This window comes from Manihot esculenta, chromosome 10 (genome assembly GCF_001659605.2).
Source record: "Manihot esculenta cultivar AM560-2 chromosome 10, M.esculenta_v8, whole genome shotgun sequence".
NCBI classification, from domain to species: Eukaryota; Viridiplantae; Streptophyta; class Magnoliopsida; order Malpighiales; family Euphorbiaceae; genus Manihot; species Manihot esculenta.
In genome coordinates, this window is record NC_035170.2 from 16,946,724 (window position 1) to 16,962,104 (window position 15,381).

A 15,381-nucleotide genomic window follows, 5' to 3' on the forward strand; every position below is an offset into this window, starting at 1 on the left:
TGGCACCATCTCTTCTTCTTCCTTTCTTTATTTTCTTGTTTTGTTTCAGCCACTCATTTTTTCTAGTTGAAGATTAGGTGATACTTTGGTTGTTTTATGGATTGGGAGACTTGATCCTATATTGTTCAATTCATCTTTTGGTTATTCAATATTTGTGCAATTTCATGCTTGATTCTGTTATTGCTTTATTATTTTGATCAATGTGGCCAGTTGATTCTTGATTGCAAGGTAATATATTGTTAGTTTGAATAATTTTAAGTCCGTAATTGCTTGGATTGTTCAAACACAAGGACACTTGGTGTAAAAACTAAGGAAATTGCATAATCTAGCGATATTTCCATGCGTTTGGATAGCTAGAATTAGATCTCTCTATTTCTTAATGCAATTGACAGTTGTTTTGATGCCTAAGACCTAAGGACGTTCCTTGAAAACTTGTTGATTAATGATTGGTTAGAGGACGTTCCCTAATTAATTTATACTTAAAGAGAGACATGGTGGTGAGAAGCGTCTTCCATCTCCATAACTAATTTATTGAATCAAACAAAGGAACCTAAGTATCAATGATCAATCCCAACGAATGAAGTGGATCCAATTCTTCAACTAGATCTTTTCTCATATTTGAATCCCTTTATTTTATTATTTGCTTTATTTTATTGCTTTCGCTAGTAGTTTAATTGAATCAATCTCAAAACCCCCCTTTTACTTTTATTGTCAGTTTATTTCGCTTTCAGTTTATTCGTTTTCAGTTTATTTTCTTGATCTTGAGAAGGAAGATAGGTAAGTTATCAATTCCCTGTGGATTCGATCCTTGCACCACTATCTACAGTTGTAAGCTTGTTGATAATCAGAAAGGTTATTTTTGACCGGCTTCCACAACCGCGAGTCAATAGGTAATCTTGAGTCAAATAGTCAGAGAATTTTTGGCAACATAGAAATCGATTTAATAAGAAAAATTTCATTAAATCGCAATAGAAATTTTGATGCATAATGCATTACGGTGTACCGAACATTCATAATCTAATTTCCAAGTTCTCTCATCTCAGCTTTGCCGTGGTATAATTGAAGTTATAAATTCCTACGTATAAAGAGAAGTTTAGTTTTTTTACATGTCTATTTTCTAATTACTTTGCACATCTGTGTATTAAGTACTAATAATCCAGTGGGAATAAGTGGCCATTGGTCTAGGATTACTCACCTTGAAAAGCTTCAAATTCTTTGCATATATTATTACCCACTGAAAATAAGACCATAAATTTTAGTTTTACGGCCCATTTCTTAATTGCTTTGGAGTTTGCACAAGGTATCTATGTAATAAGTACTAAAAACTATGCAATTTTTTTTGCTCCTCCTCTTCATGAGCTTTTCTAAACATATTTCTAATTAAATCAGAAAGTTCATGTATTTGGTTGCCAACATTTAATGGGGTGATTTACAATTTCTCAAAATTTCTTGTTTACAATCTTTGTTTGGACAAAAAACCCAAGAGCAAGTAGAAACAAAGGTTGGCCTAGAAGCTTACATGCCAGTTATGTGTGTTAGTTTTACAAGTTCATACACTCCCTTAATTTGAAAGTTTTCATGTTAGTTCTTGACAAATGAATCAAGTATTGTTTTTCCTTCACAAATAACTAAGTTAATGGAGCAAATATTCACTGGTAGCACTTTGCCTCTTAGTAGACCAATTCAGTGCAAATAAGATTTAGTCTCAGTCTAATGGACTAGAATACTATAATTATTGATAAGGGATTAATGTTTTGCATACTTTATGTTATCATTATCTCAATTCTTGTACATGTTTCCTCATATAACTCTACTACTGTGTATATGTTACTTGTTACAATTCTATTATTATGTACTTATCCTTGTACAATAGCTTCTATTTAAATCAAGAACCAGATGAAATTCAATATTATATTTTAGCAATATACTCCATTGTTTACATGGTATTAGAGCCTCACAGCTAACAGCCACACAATGTCGAAAGATTTAGCTTCAGCTTCGTCTTCTTCTCTTTAAATCTTAATGCTATCTCTTCGAAACGTGTTAGTTTTTGTCTGTTAAACTTTCGTCCACTAATTATTTGCTATGGCAGCCTCAATTATTGCCATTTTTTTACAACTACGGTTTGGCGGATCATGTCCTCAACACTGCTGCTTCACCTACCAAAACATTTTCAGATGGAACACTAAATTTAGATTATATGGTCTGGTTTAGACAAGACCAACAAATATTGAGCTAGTTATATTGCTCTATCTCTAAATTTATTTTACCCCAAATTATTGGATTGTCATTAGCAAAGGAGGCTTGGAATAAATTGGCAAAAATTTTCACTTTCGGATCGCAAACCCAAATTTAGAAAATTCTTAAGTAGCTAAGCATTTAAAGAAGGATGATGATTCAATCTCTGTCTAACTTCAAGCCTTGCAAAGCCCCATAACAAAAGATGTTATGATTAATGACACCCTCAAAGTGCTTGGCTCTGAGTATCGCCCATTTACTCGGGCAATAAAGCACACAACTCCACCCTATCCTTTGATTTGTCTACATTTTTTTGTCTCTCAAATGATTTGTCTAAATTATCTTAAGTGACGAGAGTCAACATTTCTTTTTTTTTTTCTTTAACATGTCAATATTTACTGAAAACCCAATGAGTCACCAAATATCCTCCCAACCCCTTAGGCCTCCCCCTCCTCCTCCACCACCCCTAGCTCTGCCTCCATCTCTCCCCAATCAGCCACCCATATCAAACAATCACAGTGACCCATCCTGTCCCTATTTACCTCCCCTTTTGAACCATCAACCACCTTCATCCTATCACCAAAGTTATCAAACGGTATACTTTGAAAACACCTTCATCCTATCACCAAAGTTATCCAACGGTATACCTTGAAAACTTTCCCAGTAATTGTGATGGTGGCTTCCTTAAAAGGATAATTCTGTAACGACCCGAAAATCGGGCTGCTACCAGCGCTAGGATCCAGATCGACTTAAGGTCGCCGGGACCCGTAGCAAGCCTAACATACATCTTGTAAACCAGTTAAATCTGTAACGACCCCAAAATGGACCATCACCGGCGCTAGGATTCAGATCGGCTTAAGGCCGCTAGAACCCGTAGCAAGCCTGCTATACTCTGAGTACCTGTAAAGTCTCATACATGGTCATACATTTTCTGTGAAAATAAAAACTTTTCTCTGGACCAAGACTTAACCTGTGCATGCACTATCTCTGTACTCTGTACCCCTGACTAGAGCTTGCTCTAGATGGGTGAATTCATACCTGTTAAGCCTGGTTGTTTTCACAGACTCTGTATAACAGTTATATAAACAGACCATGTATACAAAAGATTTACAACACAAAAATAACTAAGTCAAGCACAATTCTATCTTTATACACAACTGTTATATCGCTTTAATATTACATGTCCACAATAGTCTATTATAACATTCTTCTCTCTTTCTGTATACTGCTGGACTTTCCCTGTACACTGGACCTGCAAGACTGGGGTTAAGGGAGTGAGATGAGCTCTATAGCCCAGTGAGTAGAACAGTAAAACAAGTCATTAAAATATGATCTTATGGAATGCATCATATCACAGATAATTCACATCAAGGGTAAATCTGTCACCACATAGTCCCAGTACCTGTGCCGTGCTAGGCCGTAGAATGGGGTCCTGGTCTTCCTGTACTGTATATGTATACGTGTATATAACACCTGAACTTACCATTTGCCAGGGCGTAGACTGGGCACCTGGTCTTTACTATACCTGCCAGGGCGTAGACTGGGCACCTGGACTTTCCTATACCTGCCAGGCCGTAGAATGGGGTCCTGAACTTTCTGTCTGGAACTATTGGCTCATTCAGCATTCACCCACATCAACACATAAGTATGCAATGCAACATCTTTGTGGATTCTAATGCAATCGACCTATTGCATAATCATGGTGCATGAAATATGCTAAAAGCATTCACTGTCTCAATTAAAACAAGTATTAAGTTTAGTTCCACTCACCTCTGGCTATCTGGACTGACTCTGCAGGCTCTGTAAACTCTGGAGCAGTACTCACTGCTGCTCTCTCTGGTTCCTCTAGTCTGTGCCTACACAGATGGACTCAAATGAGGGACCAAACTAGCTTATGAATAACTCTATTAGACTCCCCAAGTACACTCTTCTACATTATGATGGTTCCACAGAACTTTCACCATCGGAATTTCCTTGTTCCTTAGCTGCCTGATCTGCGTATCTAGAATCCGTACTGGCTGCTCTACATAGGTGAGATCTCTAAGAATCTCCACATCAGGCTCACTCAGAACCTGATTCGGATCTGACACAAACTGCCGTAGCATAGAAACATGAAACACCGGGTGAATTCTCTCCATAGACACAGGTAAATCCAGCTTATACGACACATTCCCGATCCTCTGTAAGATCTCAAAGGGTCCAATGTATCGTGGAGCTAGCTTACCCTTTCTGCCGAAATGAACCACTCCTTTCAGTGGAGACACCTTCAGCAATACCATACTACCCTCCTGAAACTCTATCTGCTTTCTGCGTACGTCTGCATAGCTTTTCTGTCTACTCTGAGCTGTTCTAATCCTCTCTCTGATCATAGGTACTGTTCTACTGGTAATCTCTACTAACTCTGGCCCTGCAAGAGCTTTCTCTCCTACCTCTTCCCAGCAAACAGGTGATCTGCACTTCCTCCCATACAATGCTTCATAAGGAGCCATCCCGATGCTAGCATGATGACTGTTATTGTAGGCAAACTCCACCAAAGGTAGATGCTGCCTCCAAGAACCGCCAAAGTCTAACACACACATTCTAAGCATATCCTCAATGGTCTGGATGGTCCTCTCTAACTGTCCATCAATCTGCGGATGGAAAGCAGTGCTAAAATCCAACCTTGTGCCCATCGCACTCTGCAGACTTCGTCAAAATCTAGAGGTGAACTGAGGTCCTCTGTCTGAGACTATAGACACTGGAACTCCATGTAATCTCACTAGCTCATCCAAATATACCTGTGCCAATTTATCTACAGAATAGTTACTCCTAACTGGAATGAAATGAGCAGATTTCGTGAGTCTGTCCACAATCACCCATATAGAGTCTATCCTGTTAGCTGCTGCCGGTAAGCCCACTACAAAATCCATAGCTATGTTCTCCCATTTCCCTTCTGGAATCGGCAGTGGGTTAAGCATTCCAGCCGGCTTCTGATGTTCCAGTTTCACCCTCTGGCAAACCTCACAGGCTGTCACGAACTGCGCCACTTCTTTCTTCAAGGTTGGCCACCAATATACCTTCTTCAGATCCTGATACATCTTGGTGGCTCCTGGGTGAACACTATATCTCGCATTATGAGCTTCCCTCATAATGTCTTCCTTCAGACTGCTACTAGCTGGTACACAAAGTCGACTCTCATAGCGAAGGATCCCTTTGCCATCAAATCTGAACTCTGCACTGTTGCCTGACTAAACAGTCCTGGCAAGTTTTATCAATTCAGGGTCTTCGTGTTGTTTCTGCGCTATCTGCTCCAGAAACACAGGTGTCACTCTCATCTGTGCTATCAATGCACCCGTACCAGATAACTCTAGCTGTAACCCTTCCTCAATGAGCTTATAAAGCTCCATCACTACTGGTCTCCGCTCTGCTGCTATATGGGATAAACTGCCTAGTGACTTCCGGCTTAGGGCGTTTGCCACAACATTCACCTTACCCGGATGATACTGGATCTTACAATCATAATCACTGAGCAATTCTACCCATCTTCTCTGCCTCAAATTCAGCTCTCTCTGGCTCAAGATGTACTGTAAACTCTTGTGATCAGTGAAGATCTCGCATTTAACCCCATAGAGGTAATGCCTCCACATCTTGAGTGCAAAGATAACTGCTGCCATCTCTAGGTCAGAGCAATTTTTCAAATCATGTATAATATAAAAAATATTTTTAAAATCATGCAGGATCCGAAAATATTTTCGGATCCTGTGTGTCAACGCAGATAGTTCGCCAGTCATACTGGCGAACCCAGAAGTTCGCCATCAATGATGACGAACTCATAATGTTTGCCACTCATGGTGGCGAACATAACTTGTTCGGCACCCATGGTGCCGAACAAGTGGAACCGTGCCACATGAGCAGAGCAATCTGCTCGCGTGGCTGCAGCGTGGCATGTTCGGCAACAATGGTGCCGAACATGCACAATTCAATGCTTCGTCAGAGATTCCTGACGAAGCATTGACGGCGAAAAGAGTTCGGCACTGATAGTGCCGAACTCTTTTCTGTGCATGCAGAGCCGCGTGGCTCTGCATGCACAGTCCTGGACAGAGGAGACTTTGGCTTTAAAGCCGAAGTCTCGCTCTTCTTCTTCTCTTTCCCCCTTCAAAATTTTTTATCCTCCTTCTCCTCTGCGCAGCTCTCTTCGCTCGCTCCATCGCCGGAAGCCTTCATCTTCAGCAAATCTTCTTCTCCAGCACAAGCGATCTCTTTCCACCAGGTTTTTATTGATATTTTTTTTAAATATGTATATATAATTTTTTAACTTAATATATAAAAAATAAAAACAAAAAATAAAATATTAAATTATGATAAAATAAAAAGAAGTTGTTATATAATTATTAGAAATTTTTATTAGAAAAAGCAAAAAAATAAAAGCAAAAAATATTATTAATATAAGTGGTTATATAAATATTAGAAATTTAAATAAAGTTAAATTTAATAAATTAAATAGTTAATTTTTTTAATGAGTTAATATTGTAGTTATAATAATTTTTATTATAAATATAATAAATTAATTTTATATTTAAGTTATTATAAATTTTGTTGAATATATAATAAAATTAAAGATTTTTAAAATAAATAATAATTATGAAAATTAAAAGAAATAATTTTTTTTATAAATATAATAAATTTATTATTAAAAATTTTTCATCCGTAATAATGTTTTATTGTTTTATTCTTATAATATAATAATAAATAAATTATATATTATTAATTTTATGTAATGTTGAAGTTTTTTAAATATTTTTTAATAAATAATAAAATTTAATATTTTTTTATAAATGTTATAGTATTATTTTTGAAAATATTTCATCTGTAATAATGTTTTATTATTTTAAAAGTATTATTTATTTTATTTTTATATCATATTAATAAATAAATTATGTAATAGTAATTTTATTATATGTTTCAGTTTATGTAAATATTTTTGAAAATCAAATAAAGTTTAATATTTTTTTAAAAAGTATAATTTAAAAGAAAAAAATATGAAATTTTTTTAAGAATATATATATATATATATTTTTTAAATTATGTAATCCGATTGATTTTTTTTATTGTTTAAATATAATTTTATTTTTTGTATTATAATATTAATAAAATTGATTAGAAATAATTTTAATTTTTGTTTAAGTTATTTTAAATAATTGTTAATATGTAATGAAATTTAATTTTGCTAAATGAATATAATTAAAAATGTAATAAAATTTAATAATTTTTTTAATTGTAAACTTAAAATATTAAAAAAATATTATGTATTGTTTTATTTTTAAATTTGTAATGTGCTGTTAAATTTTTACTTAGTTATGAATGAAATTATGTTGTGATTTTAGGATGAAATATTGGTGTGATGGAATATTTATTGAGATTTTTAATAGAATATTTATTATGATTTTTGGATAGAATATTTTTGAAGTAGTTGTATTTGTTGTGATTTTATGGTATAATATGTGTAGAATATGTATGTTATTGTAGTGTTAAATTATATACATTTATTTAGTGAGTAAATGATGTTTGAATATTGTTAGTGATTTTGAATATTGTTAGTGATTTTGAATATTGTTTAGTTGGTGAATGTGTATTAGTATAACATTTTTTTGTGGTGTGAATGTATAATTAGATATGGAAGAAAGGCGCAACCGTCGTGACAGACGTGATTATATTTTACCTGGTCCCAATGATCCATCGTTGCTATATGGACAAGCCGAACATAGGTCTGAGGCTGTATGGCAACAAAATATAGAAAGTGGGGCAATAGGTTGTAGAAGAACGGGTACAGTTTTACATTTTGGTGAAATACCAGATCAAATAATACCTCACCTACGACAGTCGGGTTTTTATGGTGTAATCCGGTTAGGTTTTTTTTGCATTAGATTGGCATTTAATTACGACTCTTGTTGAGAGGTGGCGACCAGAGACGCATACATTTATGTTTCCTGAAGGAGAAATGACTATAACCCTTCAGGATGTAGGGCTAATAACCGGGTTGCCTGTCAATGGTGCAGCTGTTACAGGCCGATCACGCCACCATTGGCCTTCAGTTTGTGAGGCCTTATTAGGTGTCGTTCCACCTAATAATGCCATTAGAGGGTGTTATCTGAAACTAAGTTGGCTTGCTGAGGAATTTAGTCAACTTCCCGATGATGCTGATGAGGAAGTTGTTCATAGGTTTGCAAGATCATACATTATGAGAGTGATTGGATCCATATTTGGTGATACATCTACGTCGGGGGTGAACTTAATGTTTCTACCTTTGTTAGCCGATCTTGAGGACGCTGGTAATTATAGCTGGGGTGGGGCATGTCTGGCATGGTTGTATAGACAGTTATGTAAGGCGACAAATCCTGAAGTTATGCAAATGTCTGGTCCCTTATTTATAGTTCAGATATGGGCATGGGACCGGATCACAGCAGTATCGCCGGCATTGTCAGACAGAGCACCACATCATGATGCTCCACTAGGCAGCAGGTATGTGATATTATGTAATCGTTAAATTTTATTTCATATTTAATATTAAATATTTAAATAAATATTAGCTAATATAATTGGTTGTGCAGGTGGAGTAATGCCAGACATGTTACGGAGGTAGTCACCCACGTACTCGTGGAGCTGCGATATCAGCTTGATAGATTATTACCCGAGCAGGTACTAATATTAATAAATGAACTAATATTCTGAACCTACATTAATTAGTGCATAACAATTAAATGTTCATTGCAGGTACTTTGGGAGCCGTACACTGAAGGCCTGATTCAGTCGCTGCCCGAATACTGTCGCCAAGGACGGGACATTTGGAGGGCTGTTGTCCCACTTATTTGCTTCCATATTGTGGAGTGGCATCAGTCGGATCGTGTCATGCGACAGTTTGGGATGCAGCAGCATATTCCTGCTGAACCTCATCAGTCTGCTGCACTACACGATGTGGATTTGCGTAAAAGCGACACGAACTGGGCAGAAGTCCACTCTCATTGGATCGCGCGCTGGAACACACGGGATACAAGAATAGTCACTGGCCCGCCAGCAACAGAGCCACTCCATTTCCATTCAGAGTATATGGAGTGGTACCGTAGGGTGTCCAGACGCTGGATTTCAGTGAAAGGAGCGGCAATGGGAACCGGGGTAAAAAATAATTGATTTTGATTTGTCATTTTCAACATTAATAACTGCATATTCTAAAATATGTAATTTCTTCTATGTTGTGCAGGAGGATGGTCTGGAGCACATGTACGCTATTGCTACAAACCCGACCACGGGGAGTATGACAGCTATGTGTGACATCATACAGTCTGTTTCATTCTGTATGATGGAAGAGAGGCGGCTAACACAACTGTCAGCTCCACATCGAGCACCTGCTGCACCGCTCAACATGGATGACCCAGATGACCCGCCTATTCCCGATTCTGTGGCACGTGGTAGTCGGGGTAGGGCTGGTGGATATGGTAGGGGCCGAAGAAGGGGTCACATCCATGCTGAACAAGGTGATAGGGATGTGAATCCAGTGCCTCCCCCTATGGAGTATCATCGGTCGCAATCATTCCACGAAGATCAACCCAGTTCATCTAACATGCCCAGCTCATCTCATGTGCCTTCTATGTTTAATCCCGGTGCTTATGGTGTCCTGTACACGCCAATGGGATCAGTGTTTCCAGCATTTGCGCCCGAGCCTATGCATGCGCCGTCGTCTTCGAGACAGTTTCATATGTCAGGCGGAAGTACACAAAATATTTTTTCGGGATATAACGTTGGATTAGGATATGGCCCGAGTGGTGTTGGTCAGTTTAGACATTCAGATCCTTCTGCTGCTGTCGTGCAAGATCTAGACGTAAACGCACCGGCACATGAAGAACTTGATCCTGAACAGTTATTGGCACCAGGACCATGGCGAGGTCGCTTACGGGCTCCACATGAGAGGAGACATCGAGGCTGTGGTGCTGGTGGTCATCACTGACTGTGAGTTGAATATGTATAAAAAAAATTATTTTAGTTAAATTATTTGCATTACGATTAGTTCAATTTCTTGTTGTGTTATTAGTTGAGCCTATTGTAAGATATTGATTGAGTGTTACGATTCACTTTTATTCTGAGAAATGCAGGTGATAATTATACATGATAGATTTTTCTAGGGAACTAGAGGAAGGTGCTTTTGAGTTCGTTCTAGATGTCAAAATGGTGCGTGAGATTATTTCTATTGATTTAATTATGTGTTGAGATTGTGTTATATATGTAATTATTGTGTTGAGATTGTGTTGTATAAGATATTGTGTTGAGATTGTGTTGAGATTGTGTTGATGTAAGAATAGGTGTATGAAATAAGGTTGAAGTTTATAGAAGTGTGCTATTTCTATTCACAGGTGGAAATAAACCCATATTTCAGGGGAAACTCTGCCGGATTTTTGGTATAAGAAGAAGAAGGGAATTGAATTACATTTAAAAATGAAATGAACAATATACATCTTCTCATAATTGAGCATGATTTAAATGCTACCAATTATACCATGTGTTTACTACTTCATTTTGTGTTGCTTCTGTAGGTTTCTGGTGTTTACTCAACAGATGATCTTGGCGTGAAGTTAGAAATGACTGCGGATAATAGAATGAGTTTGAGTTGTAATCATATGCTTAATAATAATTTATGTTATGTTAATTGTTTTAATGCTTTTCAATGAATGGTTGCAAACTCTAGTAATTATTTATTAGTCATATAAAATATTGTGTTGATTGAAAATGTGTTGATGTAATACATTGTGTTGATCTATAAATTAAACTTTGATTAAAATTAATTTAAATTTATAAATTAACTTAATTTAAATGTATAAATAAAATTAATTTGAATGTATAAATAAAATTATAATAAATGGTAAAAAATTAATTTTAATTATTTAAAATTATAAGTTTAGAATATAAGCTTAAAACTTTTGCTTTTTTTGAGTTAAATGAGACAGTTTGGGTCCATTTTCGAAGAAGGAGAAATTTTTATTATCATTCAATATTTACTAGTAGTTTCAAATTATGGAAGACTATTCATAATTTAATTTAATTATTTAAAATCATATGCCACTAGTATTCACAATGTTACTACAATTTAATTAATTATAAAATATGGAAGATTTTACTAAAAAATTAAAAAATATAAAAATAATTCTGCATATTATTCTAGTAGTTAATGCTAAGTATAATCGGCAAATAAATCAGTTTTTCACCCATGTGATTCATATTTATATATTTAACTGAATTCTTTACAATATTTATCTACTTGGTGCCCCACCCATACATGTTTTCTTATTGTGCCCTACCCTGCCACATATTGAGCAATGGACTCTGGATGTTTCATTTATTTTGTTTGACCTCCAGTCCATCTCATTACGTATTCGAGGAGATCTCGGACGTCCCTTCTTTCTGATTCTAGAAATGTCAGGCACATGAGGAAGTCCATCTGTTGGAGGCCAATAGTCAGGGTGTCCAAGAGGATGGAATGTGTACGCGTAACATTGTATGGTACGATCCAATTTATAATACTCAGATATAAACTGTTCGTAGTCAATTGAATGGGACATGCATGCTGCAATTGCATGTGAACATGGTATCCTCATCTCCTGAAATTTGCCACATGTGCATGTTTGATCCATGAGTTTGACCACTTGTTTTTGCCTACCATTTGCTGTAATTATTTCACAAACCATGGTCTGACTGTTGAACCGTCTAACTCTATGTCCATTGGCTTTAATGGCATTAGCACGCAGAGTTTCACTGCAAGATTGAGTGAAAACATAGCCCTTACTTTGTTGCTCCAAAAAAGTTGTCCTCCGCGTATCACAATAATGAACACACTGGAGAAATATTTTTTCCACCATTGCCGTTATAGGCAACACTCTAAATCCTTTCATCATGCCATTCAGAGATTCAGCCATATTTGTTGTCATCACGCCATACCTCTGTCCACCATCGTGTGATCTTGTCCACTTCTCTAAATTTGTCTTCATTGCCCAATCGTATGATTCAGGGTGCACCTCCCGAATATTATTCATTGCTTCGTAAAACTTTCTTTTCTGATTTTCATTCGCTGATATAAAGGACAAGTTCATAAAATTAAAATTAGCATAAGTAAGATGTGACATTAAATTTTTAAAATTATGCATAATTTGTATTGAAACATGAAACATACCTGCCTTGCGCAACACTTCCTTTATTGCTGCATTTTTGAATGTCTTATTATAATTACTCAAAAAATGCCTGATGCAATAACGATGATGACCAGCTGGAGGTTGCCACCAATCTTTCTGCATCGCCTTCAAAATTCCAGCATGTCGATCTGAAATTACACACAAATCTTCTCGGTTGGTTACAAAGATCCTTAAGCAATCCATAAACCATGACCAATTGTCCCCGTCCTCCTTATCCACAATGGCAAAAGCTAATGGAAATAGTTGATTATTTCCATCAAGTGCGGTTGCACACAGTATACACCCGGTGTATTTTCCGTATAAGAATGTCCCATCGATTGAGATAACAGGTCGGCAATGTTTAAATCCCTCAATCGATTGCTTAAAAGCCCAAAACATACGGTCAAATACACGACACATTGGATTTAATCGTTCATTTATCCAATGTGGATTATCTTCAATCATGTATATTGTTTCTGGGTTAAAGTGATGAAGAGCAGTCATGAATCTACGCAAACGACTGTATGATTCATCCCAACCCCCATAAAACCTTGCAATTGCCTTCTGCTTAGCTTTCCATGTTTTCTGATAAGACGGCTCGTATCCATATTTATCCCGCACTTCACCTTGTAGGGCAGCAATTTTTATATCGGGCTGCTGTTCAATTAATGCAAAGATAAATGAACAAATAAAATTTTCATCCAATTGGCTATGGTTTTTTGTCACCTGAGGATTCGTACATGTGTGTGGTCCACTGTATCTCGTAATCTTCCATACATCCTCTCCTTCTTTCTTGGATGCTCGAAGCCTCCATGCACACCCACTGTCTTTGTCTTTACACTTTATAGAATAAGTCTTCTCTCTTGTTTCATGATAACAAAATTGATGATGATGTCTCAGATGATATTCTTTTGCAGCCGCAGCCACTGCATCTCTCGAAGAAAATATCATCCCAACTGAAAACTCTTTAGAAGGATCCCAAAAGGAACTACCTTCTGGCCTATCATAAGGATCCACCCTCAGCAAATCGAAGTCTATTTCTGCGTATGGGGGGGATGAACAACAGGCACAATAGGATTAGAAAATTGTGTGTTGTAATATCGAGACTCACTCCCACGATCCTCCTGACCATTGTCATCATCATCATCCTCAATAGACATCCATGAATCATCGTCATCGTCATCATCATCTTCGTCCTCATCCTCGTTCTCATTCTGTACTGTATCAGATAAATTATTTGATGGCCCTGCAAGACTATCAGATAAACCATAATCATGAACAACATTTTGTTCTTCACATGGTTCATCATTTGATTCCACAGCAGTTCCAGATGGACCAATATCAGCATCGTCATTTGTAGTATCAACATAACGAAGTATCTTAACATATATTTCAATACCAGGTATACCACCAATTAGATATAAGTAATTAAACATACTAGATATATCATCTTCATCCCATATCTCCATACATTCAAATTTCAAGGATCCATCAACAATTATAGGCTTTCTAAAACTAATTGTCTCTATAAATTCATTACTCCCGGATATTCCAATTGCACGAGCAATTTTACCAACAAGTTGATTAAAACTTATCTGTTTACCCATTGGAATAATCTTTGAAAAACCTCATTCATAATCGTAACCATTACAACTATTTATAATATTACCATCCCAATGAATATTAGCATATGCAGGAACCGCCATTTCTCTGATAAAAAAAAATAAAATAATTAATCATTTTACCACCATTTACTATATATATAAAAAAAATAAAAATTTAGAATATAAAATATTTAAAACTTACCTGCGTTTCTTCTTTTGTAGTCGAATCGATAAGAGTAGAAATAAAATTTTTGTGAAATTTATAGAGGGGAAGAAATAATTTATAGAATGAAATTTATTGAGATATAATGCAGATTTAAAATAAATTATAAAGTAATGAATGGGTAATTTATAGAGAGATTGAAAATAAAAGTGTTTAGAAATGAAAAATGAGAGTGATCAGAATGGATGGCGTAATTTATAGAGAAATCAAAAATAAAAGTGATCGGAAATGAAAAATGAGAGTGATTGGAAATGGGATGATATGTATAGAGCGGTGGAGGAGAAATTTATAGGCGGGGAGTTCGGCACTAACCCTGCCGAAGTAGGGTCACGGACCGTAAAATCACGTGCATGCACCAGCGTGCATGCATGCCGTGCATGCATGCCGTACATGCATGCGTGCTGGTACATGGCATGCCTCTCTGCTTGCATGCAGGGCCACGTACGGCCCTGCATGCACTAGTAAGCTCCCGAAGAGCTTTCTTCTTGAATAAAAAATAGAACGCTTTATTAAAATATTTTTAAAATAAAAAACAAAATAATTTTAAAATTAAAATATGAACGCTTTATTAAAAAATTTTAAAATAAAAAATAAAATAATTTTAAAATAAAAAATAAAACGTATTAAATATTTTCAAAAATTAAAACATTATATTTTTAAATAACCATTAAATTTTATTATTTCTTAATTTATATTTATTTAAAAAATTTTAAATTTTATTATTAACAGTCAAATAAATTTTATTTTCGTAGAATATTTAAATTTAGAAATTATTTTAATTTCAAATATATAAATTCATTAAATAACAGATTAGATAATTTATATTTAAAAATTATAATAATAATATTAATATATTTTAATTAATATTAAAAGATAATTTTAATTTATTATAATATTTTATTAATTTTTATAAATTTTTTGAATATATATTTATTTTATATATTTTTTTTTCAGGCTACAGAAATTTGTTCGGCAGTAGTTATGCCAAACAAATTCCTATGCCCCATAGTTAAAAAATTCTTTTATCATTTTGTTTTGTTTTATATTTTATTTTTATTTAAAATATATGATAGTTAAAAAAAATATATAATTTTAAATATATAAAAATTAATAATATTATTTTTTA

General features: G+C 35.3%; 2 protein-coding genes across 2 annotated transcripts; both read right to left on the reverse strand.

Annotated features, from left to right (window-relative positions):
• Positions 1-11,513: 11,513 nt before the first annotated feature.
• LOC110607312 lies at positions 11,514-13,379 on the reverse strand. Its single transcript, XM_021746399.2, has 2 exons — positions 12,431-13,379; positions 11,514-12,328 (listed from the first exon to the last, which is right to left on the reverse strand). The coding sequence occupies exons 1-2, from the start codon at positions 13,377-13,379 to the stop codon at positions 11,514-11,516; spliced, it is 1,764 nt and encodes a 587-aa protein (XP_021602091.2).
• On the reverse strand, positions 12,437-14,375 carry LOC110607313 (pheromone-processing carboxypeptidase KEX1-like). The gene is made up of 2 exons (XM_043960531.1): positions 14,235-14,375; positions 12,437-14,138 (listed from the first exon to the last, which is right to left on the reverse strand). The coding sequence occupies exon 2, from the start codon at positions 14,033-14,035 to the stop codon at positions 13,463-13,465; it is 573 nt and encodes a 190-aa protein (XP_043816466.1). The 5' UTR covers positions 14,036-14,138; positions 14,235-14,375; the 3' UTR covers positions 12,437-13,462.
• Between the last annotated feature and the right edge of the window lie 1,006 nt (positions 14,376-15,381).

Excerpts from the sequence above, each read along its gene's own strand:
- LOC110607312 (XM_021746399.2), bottom strand. The coding sequence starts at position 13,379 with ATGATATTTTCTTCGAGAGATGCAGTGGCTGCGGCTGCAAAAGAATAT. Across the intron at positions 12,329-12,430 it reads GGAAGTGTTGCGCAAGGCAG|CGAATGAAAATCAGAAAAGA; the intron begins GTATGTTTCATG and ends CCTTTATATCAG.
- LOC110607313 (XM_043960531.1), bottom strand. The coding sequence starts at position 14,035 with ATGGGTAAACAGATAAGTTTTAATCAACTTGTTGGTAAAATTGCTCGT.